Source organism: Dermochelys coriacea, chromosome 11 (assembly GCF_009764565.3).
Source record: "Dermochelys coriacea isolate rDerCor1 chromosome 11, rDerCor1.pri.v4, whole genome shotgun sequence".
NCBI lineage: Eukaryota > Metazoa > Chordata > Testudines > Dermochelyidae > Dermochelys > Dermochelys coriacea.
This window is the reverse complement of record NC_050078.2, coordinates 60360339-60374312: the sequence shown is the minus strand read 5'-3', so window position 1 is coordinate 60374312 and position 13974 is coordinate 60360339. Positions and strand designations below refer to the sequence as shown.

The 13974-nt window shown below is 44.8% G+C and overlaps 1 protein-coding gene across 6 annotated transcripts in view; it reads right to left on the bottom strand.

The window, feature by feature from the left end:
- Positions 1 to 239: 239 nt before the first annotated feature.
- The window catches only part of CFLAR (CASP8 and FADD like apoptosis regulator), a 36876-nt gene continuing 23141 nt past the window's right edge, over positions 240 to 13974 (bottom strand). For all 6 annotated transcript variants that reach the window (XM_038421629.2, XM_038421631.2, XM_038421625.2 and 3 more), the window contains 3 exons: positions 12713 to 12791; positions 4905 to 5418; positions 240 to 3974 (listed from right to left, as the gene is read on the bottom strand). In XM_038421629.2, the coding sequence (XP_038277557.1) occupies positions 3836 to 3974; positions 4905 to 5418; positions 12713 to 12791 (732 nt within the window). In that variant the 3' untranslated portion in view covers positions 240 to 3835. The remainder of the gene's footprint in view (positions 3975 to 4904; positions 5419 to 12712; positions 12792 to 13974) is intronic.

Below are 13974 nucleotides of genomic sequence, written 5' to 3'. Positions count from 1 at the left end.
CAGTGCTATGCTCTTCTATCATGGTTTGCAGCCTGAAGTAAAGCAGACTTTTGGTCCTAAATTGTGTAGGTGACTGTGAAAATCCCATTCTTGGGTACATAAATATGGATTCAGGAGCCCAACTTTGGATTCTTATTTTTGAATCTGTTAGCCTTGTGTGTATATATAAAAAAGGTCAATCACTTTGTTAATCTATTTCAAGTCTTGTTTAACTTTAATCACATGAATACTTCCACTGATGTCAGTGGGACTACTCATGTAAATAAAGTTGTGTAACTGATTGTTTGCAAGAGCAGGGCCTTTTTCTTTTCTTTTTTTTTTTTGTGGTTAGGCCTATGGCAGTTTTGTAAATTTCAAACAAGAGACTCTATCAATAGCGGTATTTAAAAAAAAACCCAGAATGTAGGACGTATAATAAACTAAATTATGATCTGAAATTGCAATAGCACACGTTTTCAAATTGATTAAAAAAAAAAACAATACATTTAAATCACCTTGATTTAAATTGCTCCTGTCTATTATAATGTTTCATTTTCTACACATCAAGTTATTGAAGGACATTAATTTTGAAATATTAATTTATTCAAAGTTAGACATAAAAAAACAAACTGACAAAATACATACAACTAGAACTTACTATTCAACAGCGCATTACAAGGCTATAGAGAGATTAACATATAGCTCACAAAAAAAGCACAGGATCCATGGCTGATCCACTAATTAATACAGCGCCAGAGAAAGACAGTCTTGGAAAGAGCCCTAATGTTAGGACAGGGGTGGGCAAACTTTTTGGCCTCAGGGCCACATCGGGGTTGTGCAACTTGATAGAGGGCCGGCTAAGGAAGGCTGTGCCTCCCCAAACAGTCTGGCCCCTGCCCCCTATCCACCCCCTCCCACTTCGCGGCCCCCTCAGAACCCCCGACCCATCCAACTCCCCGCTCCTTGACCCCTGACTGCCCCCTCCCAGAACCCCTGCCCCTAACCACCCCCTTGGCTTCCACCCCCTATTCAACTCCCTCTGCTCCCCGTCCCCTAACCACCACCCCCCTCTGCCCCATCTAACTGTCCCCTGCTCCCTGACTCCCCACAGAACCCCTGCCCATTATGCAACACCCCCTCCCTTACCAGGCCGGAGCCAGCCATGCTGCTGCACTGCCCAACAGGAGCGGCAGGCCAGAGCGCTGTCCATGCAGTGGCGTCGCTGCAGGGGAGTGGGAACAGCGGGAGAGGGGCCGTGGACTAACCTGCCCGGCCGGGAGCTCAGGGGCCAGGCAGGACAGTCCCGCAGGCTGGATGTGGCCTGCAGGCCATAGTTTGCCCACCTCTGTGTTAGGAGGTGTATCAGCAAATCAACGATAGAAGACAGAAAAAGCCTAAAAAGAACAGCAGTGAAGGAGGGAAATACAGCAATCAGCCAGCTACAAAAATGGCTCCTCTAGGGCTGCTTGTATTTGATAAATGTAAAGGGACAGTGATCAGAATAGCTGACACACACTGAGCTTTGTATGCAGCAGACGCTGCAGCAGTGGTTCCAGACAGGCTTCGTGCTGTCACATAGGGGCTGCATCTTGCGAGAGGCCACAGCCTTCCTGCAGACCCTAATCACTCCTGGCTCACCACGAGCATTTTGACAGGAAGTACCAAGCAGTAATAACAACAATACGTGTGTGTGTGTGTGTATGTGAGAGAGAGAGCCAGTGTGTGTTGGACAGTGTGTGTGTGTGTGTGTGACACAATCTGTATTGGGGGACTGTGACTCATGAGAGCCAGTCTCTGTGTGTAAGGGAAGTGTGAAACAGTGAGCGCACTGTCACTTTAAGTCCCCCCCTTCTTATCTCCCTGCTCCGCCCAGCTCTCCCCGCAAGTGTGGAAGTTTCACTCCTCCTGTCCTGGTCCTGGTCCCAGTCCAGCCCCCGAGCCGCGCAGGCAGGCAGGGTCCAGGGAGGGACTCCACTCTGGGTAGCGGTGGGCTGACAACATGGCATGAGTCACACTCATCCCAAACTTTTACCAACCACTCCCCTTATTCCTATCACAATCTCTCATTTCCTCCTCTACATATAATATGCATAAAATCAGAATGAATATGAAATTAAAACACAAACTAAACAAAAAGTGTTAATTTTTAAAAAATTAGGACACATACAAAATAAAGATATTAATATGTATTATATATGTACACATTTTTATTACACAAAAATTATATATTAGTATAAATAAATATGTTTTTCTCTACAGCATCTCTGTAGTCTTCTTTCCTCAGCCACATTTTGCCCAACTCTGGGCTAATTGCTAAACTTCCACTGTTTCGACTGCAGGAGCTGTTTCTAGGCTTGTGCTTTTTTTGGATGAAAGTTAAAGCAGTCTGGCTTCAAGGGAGAGTTACTGAAAGTCACGGCCAAGCCCACAGCAGGCAATACGTGGTGGGGTTGGGAAACAGAATGGCCACTTCTAAAACAAACTTATTGGCCAAGCCACCAAGCATTTCACCTCTGGCAGCCCTCTCTTAGGCCTGGTCTACCCTTAAAAGTTTTGCCTGCATAGCTTTGTCGGTTAGGGATGTTATATTTTGCTGGCATAGCTGTTGGCAAAAGCCCTTGAGTGGATGTCCTTTTTGCAACCATGGCTTATTTTACTAGGGGAACTAGTATAAGCTATATCAGCAACAAATATAACTGATATCAACTGCATCTACTCTAGGAAAAGGTTTGCTGGTATAACTATACCAGCAAACTCTAAGGGTAGACAAGGCCTTAGTTTGTTTGTTACACAGGAAGCTGTACCAAGTTAAATAGTTCCCAACAGGGTTTGTGTGTTTACTTACTTTAAGTAGACTGGAGGGGGGGGAGAAAAAGAGATGGGACCACGCCATGGATGGAAGCACAGTCAGGCCAGTGACAGAAGCTAAAAAAATGACTCATCCAGGCCCCAATCCTGCAAAAAGACCGAGGATCAACCAAAAGTACTCACATGCACACTCACGTGCCTCAGAGCTCACAGGATCAGGACCTTGTAGATAGTGGAAGGGAAAGGAATTGTTACATTTATGGTAATCCAATCTCTTATTGTTCCCTTAGGGAATGGAGAAGGCAATTAAAAAAAAATAAAATTACTAAGCAGAGGTCTTTTGTCTTGTACAAATGTAGTGGCACAGAAGAACTGAACCTTGTGCATGTGAAGAGGTTGCAGTGTCTGTAATACACTGCCCTTATGACTGAGTCTGAAGATGCAGTGGAATGGGTGATTTGGTTCTGTCTGAGACTGGAGCATGTACTAAGTCTAGCTGGCTGAGGCTCAATCTAGATGGGACTGAAATAACGTTAGAAGGGTGGGAGCAAGCAGCCCTAGGAAAGGGACTAGCTACAAAAACTCCTCTGCTTGGTCGAACGTGGCTGTTATTTGCTAGCCAGATTCACAGATTAGCAGTCTCATCCAATCATGGGCTGCTGCTGGATACTCAAGGTCAGCTGTGGCAAAGAGTACATTTATCCATCTGTGCCCGGTTTGGCAAGTGTGACCTTTTATTTCAGAGACAGGCCTGGCTTCCCTTAGGCTTCCCTAGGCTTTTGTCACTGAGAGATTAGATTACTGTAAAGCACTTCAGGTAGGGCTACATCTTGGGACCACTGAGAAGCTGAAGTTAGTTCAGAATGTGAGAGCCTGTCTGTTAAGTGGGAGCATAACACACCAGTGCTCTGTGAGCTGTACTAACTTCTTGTGGGCTTCTGGTGCAACTCAGGCACTTCAGAAATGCATGGAACAATGACAATTGAAGAAAAAGCCCAAATGGGTATCTGCGTCTTAACATTGTGTCCCATGCGATTTCCATTAGCTTTTAACAGGGGGGAAAAAAGAGTTTTTTCCTCAAGGTGTGTTGTAGCAGGAGGGTGTATTGTTGCTGTGGATCCAAGGTCCTGTTGTAATCATACACTCTGCTGTTCAGCTCAATATGGATATCCAATAGGGGGAGTTTTCTGCAAAGAGAGAAACAAAGTTCTCACAAGTGAATGGAGGAGATATCCTTTTTAACTTAAGAAGGCACCAAAGGACAAGCAGCTCCAGGCTCAGCGAGAGGAATGTTTCTAATCTCTGTCTTTAATACCAGAGGTAGAGATCACAAACTTGAGGTTATATATGCATTACCAGACAGGATCTCTTATACTACAATCTTACTAGCACGGGAGAAGAAGGTCCTAAAATCTTCGAGTGCATGAACTCCTTCCATTCCTGACATCTTATGACCAAGTTTTAGATTTTAGGACCCTGTGGGGAGGTGCAGAGCTGTTCTGCTGACTCACACTGAACTTGGCTGCCAGACCAGGTGGGACCTCTTTAGCTTAGCTTCAACTCAGAGTAATAAATGGCTCTCTGAGGAAAATTGAACTAGAGAGAAGGTCAAGAGGTCCTGCAGGGAAATTTAAAAAAAAAAACACAACAACAACACACCAGCAAGCAGCTCTGGCTAAATGTTTATAGTTCTAAGTACAGTCCTGCTTAAGGACTCTGTTATTTAAAGACAACTCTCAGTTTGGACAATAGCCTGTTGGGGATGTCTGTTGGGGGGTGGGAGAGCAGCAAGGGAATCCTGACTGTTCACGTATCCTCTCCAGGACTGGACCTTCTTCTCGCGTGCTGGAAGTAACCTTGCAACCCCCAGCTCTGGATTACCTTTACACTCCGCTCCAGAATTAGAAGTTCCACCCCATTTCTAGAGTACCTGGCCTGCACCCTGTAGGTCTGGGCCCACCTAGACTACCCCTCCAGGCCTGGGTACCATCTTCCTCTATTGTCTCTCACATCACCAAGGTGCTCCATAGTACTAAGCAGGATGAAACCTCAACTCTCTTGCTGTGGGGCAATAAGTTGAATGAAAAGGGGTTTTTTTTTTTTTTTTTTTTTTTTACCTTTTATGAGGATTGCGCAGGAGCTGAGCCAGACAGCATAGATAAGAGGAGGAGGAGTTGGGTGACCTTTCTAGCACAGACACATCCACCTTGCATTGACTCCAAAAGATATCTGCTACTGGGGGAATACTACAGTTCCAAGGTCTTCTGGTATTGGCAGTGATTTTCTGTTCATTCCCATCCACCTCCAGCAGACTGGTGGGTTCTTGCTGATCTGTTGGCACAATGTAGCTTTGAATAAAGAAGAGCTTTGGTTTCCCTAGGAGTTCAGGACATGAGTCTCCAGTAAAAAAATTCTTCACCCGATCCAAGGGGTACCCAGGAAATGTCTGGTCTGTGCAGAAGATGCTCTGAGGGCTCCCCCGGCTGACCAATACGCAAATAAAGCTGTCATAGTCTCTGTGCTTTTGCAACCTTGCAACTTCATGGAATGTCTGGTTCATGGCTTCCACACTTAAATACCGGTAACAGTGAACTTCAAAGCCTAGAGCTTTAAAGGTGTCCTCCAGTATATCTGGAAAAAGAAGAAAGAATTTGTTAAAGTGAACGTATTTCACGGCTCAGTGAATATCAGCCATGTTGAAAGGCTCTTAATATCATGGTGTTTCACTACTGGAAAAAACAAGCGGTTTGTTTCACTAAAGAAATTCAGCCAAAATCTAGAGTCTTTGCAGTGATATCAGTGTCACAATGGATTACACACATGACGATGTCTACATACTACCTTGAATATGAGGGAGATGTCACAGTTTCAGGATAAGTGCACTTGTATTCCTTCACCAAGGGCACCTGCTTTAGGCTCCCAGCTCCTCAGCCATCACCTTTCTGGGCAGAGACCTGTCTCACTCTCTCTTGAGGCTGCACAGTTGTCAGCCTACAGTGTGATATCCCCAGCAAGCCAGATTGCCTAAAAGGTCAGCATCTGCACTTTGCTTTCTCTCCAGAGGCTATGACCAATGTATCATCCCCAGTTACAAATTACCATACAGTCCTTCCTAAGTAAGAAGATTTATTCTTAAGGTGAAAGCATTACAGAGAAAAACACATTAAAAAACAATAAAAGAACCCGCACACATGCTGGGAAGGTTACCAGAGGTCACCTCAATTCCAATCTTGGGCTCCGGTAGGTGTCAGACCTTCAAAACCCACAACTGGATTTTCCCCATGTTTGTAAGTTCTTAGCTGTCTCAGATTCAGAACCAGAACACAGGCTAGGCAATTCAGTCATTTTTTTATATAGGTAAGGCCTTTGATATCCAGTCTCTGGGAGCAGGTAATCAGCAGACAATGACCCACTCATCAGGGTGTAACTTCAGAAGGCTGGGGTTTTGTATAACTGGAGGTGGAGAAGTTGCATGAACTTCCCTGTAGGTATTCCCCATGAAATCTATTTCACACTTATTGTCCCAAAAGTCCATTCTTGTTTGGCACTTTTTTAATACAGTCCTTTGAACTACATTCCCAGGCCACACGTCATGTCTTCCCGCCCTAGAGAGGTCACACACAATCCTGGCCCACATAAACTTTGCATTTAATACAACTGACTCCAGTGATACTTAAGCTTAATTCAACAAGGTTTTTCAAGGATATTGCAGGAAATTGCCATATCTGTCACAATAGGTATTTCATAAATGTGAGATGCATTAAACTGTGACTGCAGTGGGCTCTGGATCAGGCCCAGTGTCCCAAAAGAAGTGGCTTAGGACTTTTAAAATTAGGCTAGACAGAATGATAGAAAACATACTATGGAGAGCACAATTGTACTGGCAGGGAGCTGAGCTGGATAGTATAACAGGTTTTCCCATCTGTAACTTTGAAAATTTACTCAAAGTGGCTATTACGACAGAACTAAGAAGAGGTGCTAAGGCAAGGTACAGAGCTCAGCTGCTGGAATGAGACATAGCATTAATTCATCCAGGCAATTCTAAAGGAAGAATGGACAGTGGAGTCTGAACCAAATCACACAAACCTGGTGAAGAAAGATTTCTAGAAAGAGACAACTGACATACCATTCTCATCAACAAAAGGCAGAACACCGCAAATGAAAGCTCATAATTATGCCAAAAGTTAACTGCAGGACATGGAGGACATCAGATTTTAACTCTGCTGTCTATTTGAACAATACTCAAGAGAGCATTTTATGCTCTGAAGAACTATTTTTGAATCACTGGCTAATGTTAGACAATCAGATCTTGGAGATTGAAACCACAAGCAACTTTTAATGTTTACTGAACCATTAACTACCACAATTACTTAGAATTGTACCTCCATGTTTTCTCTCTTAACCACATTCCCCAGACACATTTTCTAAAATATTTTCTATTATTATTTATGAGGGCTACAGGTGTGTGTGGCACTTTACAGACACAAAGTCAGATTGTTTTTTGCCCCCAGAAATTTAGAAGTCCCAAATTGGCAAAAGAAAAGGGGGTTGAGCTACTTGTAACATAACTTGTAGCCAACAATAGCCGTACATGCTATTATCCTCAGCAAACCACACGGAGTTGGCATGGAGACCAGAACTTACGACACCAAAAACGTAAGGCTCTACCTCAGGGGTGGCCAACCTGAGCCTGAGAAGGAGCCAGAATTTACCAATGTACATTGCCAAGGAGCCACAGTAATATGTCAGCAGCCCCCACCGTCAGTCCCCCCGACCCGCTCCCAGCGCTCTCACCTACCAGCAGCCCTGTGGATCAGCGCCTCCCCCTTCCTCCCCACACCTCACAATCAGCTGTTTTGTGGCGTGCAGGAGGTTCGGGGCGGGGGGGGAAGAGTGAGGGCATGGGAGGTTCGGGGGGGGAGGGCAGGGCCTGTGGCAGAGCCAGGGGTTGAGCAGTGAGCACCCCTGGCTCACTGGAAAGTTGGCGCCTGTAGCTCCAGCCCCGGAGTCAGCATCTATACCAGGATCCGCATATTAACTTCTGAAGAGTTGCATGTGGCTCCGGAGCCACAGGCTGGCCATCCTGCTCTACCTACTGAGCTAAAGGAGCAGCTCTGCAAGCTCACTCACTAGGAAGAGCGGAGAAACAGGGACAGTAATATTCTTTTCATTTTCTGAAATGGATTGATTATGTGAAATAATGCAAAAGACTTTCCCAGGGTTGTGTGGGGTTTTTTTGTTGCTGGTTTTTTGTTTGTTTTTTAAGTAGGGAAAGAATAATGTTTTACACGTTAAGATATTTCCATTTTAAAAACTAGTGGGGAAAAATGGAAGTAATTTTTGCAGCCAGTTAAATCTATTGTTCAGAAAAGCTGACAGGCATTAACAGTTGTATGTTCTGCCAGGATGCTTCATTCAAAGACGGGAAAAGCAGCAACCCAATCTGAGCGATTAACAAGAAGCTGCAGTCTCTCAGGGCAATGTAGGGGGAACACCACCTCTTCAGGAGGTTGAATGCTGAAGAGGATGCACAATTCAGGTAAAAATCAGGTTTAGCCCCATGAGATTTTTTTATTCAAGAGACTGAATCAGTTTTATACTTTTTAGCCCTGAAAATACCTTGTTTCTTAGTTAACAACAATCAGATATATTTATTCCAATGTAGGGCATATACAAACAGGCAATCTGAGTGTCTATTTTTACATAGTTTATTCCTGAGAGAGAGAGAGAGAGAGAGAAGCCATCCACAAAAAACACACACTTATCGGTAGCGACCTACACATACACATTATTGAATTAATTACAACTGACATTCTAATTGCATGCTATTCTGTCTTTGCAAAATATGCTGTGAGATTTGGATGGAGCTATTTCACATTAGAGGTTGAACAAGGGGCAAAGTAAAAGCCAGGGGTGCAAAGATCTAAGGGGGCAATATCCGATGCTCCATATAACTCCAATGGCAGAAACCCCACCCCCCAAGACATGGCAAACACTTTATTTTAATGGTTTCAGAGTAGCAGCCGTGTTAGTCTGTATTCGCAAAAAGAAAAGGAGTACTTGTGGCACCTTAGAGACTAACAAATTTATTATAAATTTGTTAGTCTCTAAGGTGCCACAAGTACTCCTTTTCTTTTTACTTTATTTTAATGACATCCTTTATCATTACCTAAAAATCCAAGCAGAGAAGGTGGAATTGTTTTGCCAGACAAATGCTGCAAATATAGATTCCAGCTTCCACCATGATTTGAGAAAGGAAGCCAAGATCCCTTAGAATTTAGCCATTGGTGGCTGGGCTTGAATTTTATTCAAACTATGATAAAGTGGCGTTGCCAGTGTTTTGTGTCATTTGCAGCTGCTCCAACTTTGGTGCAGTCTTTTCAGAATAACTCCTGGGCAGTTGCACTCCATCCGCTGCTGATGGCAGATGCAGCTCTGTCCCCCAACAGTTCTTCCCACCCTTTTCTTCTCTGCCTGAAAACATCTGACTTCTGCAATCAGGCATTGTCTCTAGAATAATCAGACCCTTCTTAAACTATATGTAGGCATTGTCATATGCACTGCCGCTGTCAAACCTCCTTGTAATCTTATTAACATAATACGGGTGGGTGCATAAAGTACAAGTCTATTTAACAGCCCATTTCCAGAAGGAGGTGATAGAAAATTTATCCTCTGCATTTAACTATTCTTTCTCTCCCTCCAGTTCTCTGCCCTTCTCCCCACATCCACTTTTGCTGTAGGAAGGTAGGTCCTGCCATTCAGCAAACCACCCTATTCAGCAAAGCACTTCAGCACACACTTAAAGCTAAGCCCATGCCTATATTCCACTGAAGTAAGTGGGATTACAGTAAGTACTTTGCTAAATTGGGCCATAAAGAGCAGGATTGCATGCAGGGCCAAAAACAGCCTCAATTCCTCCACACCTTAAGAGCCCACTCCTCTGCCTCCACCTCCATCTGCCGCCAATTTAAGTGCATCTGGTTTTTCCTCACTGACCTCCTTACATGGGAGTGGGGGATCTCTTTAGCCCTCCACCCCTCCCATCTGCTATATCCCAACCCAAGCCTGCTGCCACACACAGCTTCCCCACTCCTGAGGCTTGCAGGAGGGAGCTTCCAGCGCAGCAAAGTGGTAATTCTGTAGCGGAGTCAGACCTTTAGTTCATTCACTATGAACACACACAACTCTCACCTGCCGAGTATCCATCCCTTATACTCCTTATTCTGAGATTAAAATTCAGTTCTGTTTATGCAGCCTTCACATTTTCCACATGCCGCAGGTTTTTGTATTGCCAATGCTAACAGTGCAGTGGGAGCTGTTGGGAGGGGAATGAGAGCCAGAGGTTCTGGCAGCAGGAGTCAGTGGGGCTGTTGGTTGTGGGGAGGGTTCTCTTGCCTTTCGTTCCCCATGGGGGGGGGTGGAGGAGATGATGGGTTGAATATTTTTGTCTCCACCAGAGCAACCAGCTGCCCAGATATTTAACCAGAGCAAGGACGTACACGATCTTACTTCAGGCCCTGCCCTAACTCTGTTTCCCTTTCTTGCCCAGTTACCCAGACTCACATCTGGGTGTTTGCCCAATAATCCTCCACTCTGGGGAGTCAGGCTATGAACCAAGCTCATGCAATAAAGACCTTCTCCCCTCCCTTCCTAGTGGCTGATACCCTGACTGCAGGGTTCTCAGTCCTGTCCCTGCTGAAGTTTTCCTCCTAGCGGGATTCCCTCCCATGTGGCCTTCCTCGCTGGCTCGCTGCAGGCTATTCTCCCAGGCCTTCTCCCTAAGAGCTCTGGAGAGCCGCTCAGCCTAGGCCTCCTCACGGGCCCTTTCCTGACTGGCCCCTCCACCTGGGGAAGTGGGCTAAGCCTGGCACAGGTGCAGCTGAGCCCCAAGCCCTTTAGAAGGCAAGGTCATCCCGTGATACTGCCACGAACTTGAACACCAGAAAAATACATTAGCCTTTTTCCTGCTAAAAGGATGAACAGTGAAATAGTTAACGTTCACATTTAAATTCACATAATTAGGCCTCAGCATTAATATCCCATTGAATGAGTAGCTCACGCTTCTCTCAAAACTATTGTTTCAGGCTGTCTTCAAACTCAGACGGACACCAGCTCATGTTGTGTGTGTCACAGAGATGATTATGTGGTCACTTGCACAGCTGCATAATCATTTACACAGGCCCCTCCTTCTAGTCTTTTCTTTAATTTTACCATAGGTGGTTCAAGCATCAGGAATGTAGGCAAGGACTTTTCCCTTCATGGCTCTGAACCAATCCCTTTTTTCTATTCAACTTCTGCCTCCCTTTAGAAGAGTGGAAAGGCACAGCATCCTCGAAGGATGCAACACAAGCTATAGCTGCGGGAACTCATATACAGTAAAATTCCCTTCACTCTCCCTTTTGCACCCGGGTAAGACCTTGGGTCCCTTCTAGCACAGGTGCTGGCACAATTTGGATAGTGGGGGTGCTGAGAGCCGCTAAACCAAACTGCAAATCCCGTATATGATGGAAACCACTTCAAGCCAGGGTGCATAGCAGGATCCCCAGCACTCCTAGCAGGTAGTGTAGCCGGGGGGGGGGGGCGGGGGGCGGGTGGAGCAGCTGCTCCCCCTCTGAGCACAAGTGGCGCCTTTTTAATTTATAGGTGCCTTTTTAAATTTTTGCTCACCCAGCGGCGCCCCGGATCTTCGGCGGCAGGGGCCTTCACGCGCTCCAGCTTGGCGGGGGCCTTCACTCGCTCCAGGTCCTCCGCAGCATTTCGCCAAGGACCTGGAGCGCCACCCAGTGGGAACAAGCGTGTGGCACCCTTTTTTATGTCCGCTGCCCCTGTTCGCTCCACCTAGCTTCACCACTGCTCCTATTTCCACCACCTATGACTTCTAGTTCCAAGAATGCCCATATGGTGGCTATCAGAATTTCTTGTTTTACATCTGTCAGCTTAAGATGCCACTTGCCTGCCAGATTCGGATCCTGTTACGTCTGCATGTTTTGCAGTTACTATTCTCCAAATATTATGTGAAGAAGTGTAAGCACTATAGAAAGATGGTCTGTCTGCTTAGACCATTAATAATAAGAAACAGGAGTGAGCTGCTCATAAACCCCTTCCTTCCACTTGCCCTTAGCCTTGAATTGGTGCTGATTGCAAGCATTCTCTGTTTTCTATTTTTAGTCACTCGTGTATTCCACTGGCATGATTCAAGCCCTAGAGAGATTTTTGCTTACGCAAGAGTCTGTCAAGTGGACCTTTTCAAAAGACTGTCTGAAAAATTCAAATTTTAACCTGGGTACTTATGGAATTCAACTTTACATGTAAATGCTTCCAAAAATGTCAAGAGGAAATTAAAGAAACCAGTTCCTTCCCCTCTAAAACTGTGATATAAGCTTTCGCTAAGCTGACATATAACAGAAACCCAGGTGTGTTATGAATAAAAGGTTCTGTGCCTTCAGCTACTCAAGACATGTGTTGTCCAATGTAAGCACACTGTTTGAAGTGCACTATTGCTTTTATTTTTAAAAGCAGTAAGAAACTTACATTCTATGCCTGCCCCTGATGTGAGATCTTGAGCAAGTCACTTTCCCTCCCAGAGACTCCACCCTTTTTCTCCCTCTTGGTCTGTTCTTGGTCTATTTACAGCATAAGATCTTTGGGGCAGAGATTCTCTTACTATGTGTATTTACAGCACGGAGGGCAATGTGCTGCTAATCTCAGCTGGGTCCTTTAGCCACTACTGTAAAACCAAACCACCACCAAATAATAGTATCAAATAACAATATTTTAGACCAGATGACCAATGAGACCTGACCTTTGTTTTGCAACACATACTTGCACATTCGGAATGTAGTCTGGCCAATCATAATCCTTACATTACAATATTGTACATGCTGCAGAGTAGAGCTGCAAAGAATTTTATGTTCTTGAGACCCACCTGTGTCATTGCCAATGCAATCTATAATCAGGCATATTCCCAAAGGCCGACTCTGCATTCTGTACTGATCATCGTACACCTAGAAAAGCAAAAGAGCAAATATCTATTTCATTGCTGCGCTCTCTCCTCCAGTGCACAGACCTTCTCCTTTTTAACCCCCTTTCCACACAGAGCTGCCCCACTCCCGCTCTTACCCTGTGGGCTGTGCACAAAGTGGCTGGCAGAAATGTATGTGGAGGTGCTGCAGCTGTCTCTCTAACTGACATATTTCACTTCTGTGATGGGAAAGGTTCAGAAGGCATTGGTGCATGATTTTTATTTGGCACTGCTATTACCTTGGTTTGGCCCCTCACTCCATGCAATCTCACTATCTTTAACGGAGTTGCATAAGCCACAAACAACTGCGGAGTGTGACCGAGACTTTCTAGGAAAGTTGGGGCAAGTTTGATTGCAAAGCTGTTTACTGCAGACAGATCTTTAATTTAAGAAGAATCTTCTTAATCATATGGCCATTCACAGCAATGACCCTGATGGAGTGACTGTCAATTCTCTCTGTACACAATGGGACTTGGACAACTTTTTATTGCCACATTAACAGGAAGTGGATTAACTGTGTGTTCTATACGCCTGCAGTGGCATGGTTAATTACAATAACATGTATTTCCTTACCGAGCAGTCATCTTGTGGAAAAACTACAGATCTATTACAGTTCAGTTCACTCAATCCCTCCCCTTTAACAAGTTTACCACCACTTTGCTATAGATATTCTACTCCTGGTGGAATTCTGTGCCAAAAAAATTAAAAATTTTGCATATTTTATTTGTCAAAATAACATAATATCATCACGTCAGTTTCAATTATTTTTGATCATTTATTTCAAAATATCTGTCAGCAAGTATGTCTGTAACAATACAGACAACAAAAAAGATTCAGGAAATGTTTTTTTGACAAACAGATTCCTTACTAGGCATATTAATAACTAACTCTGAGTAATAATTCATTTAAAACTACAACACAGAACCGTATTTCCTGCACCCCTCAGAAGCAGTGCAAAGGCTTGGGAGAGTCAGGGGTAACGGAGGAGCTGAGGGAGAGGGAAGTAGATTGCTGGGAAGGAGCCTGGGTGTGAACTTGGAGGGTTGTTGGGTCTGGATGGGAAAAGTATGGAACGGTTTTTGTAGTTTGTTATTTTTTTTGGCGGGGGGAGGGGGTTGTTAGGAAGCTTCCCCCACGCAGACCCTGGCTAACCCCTAGCCTCTCCC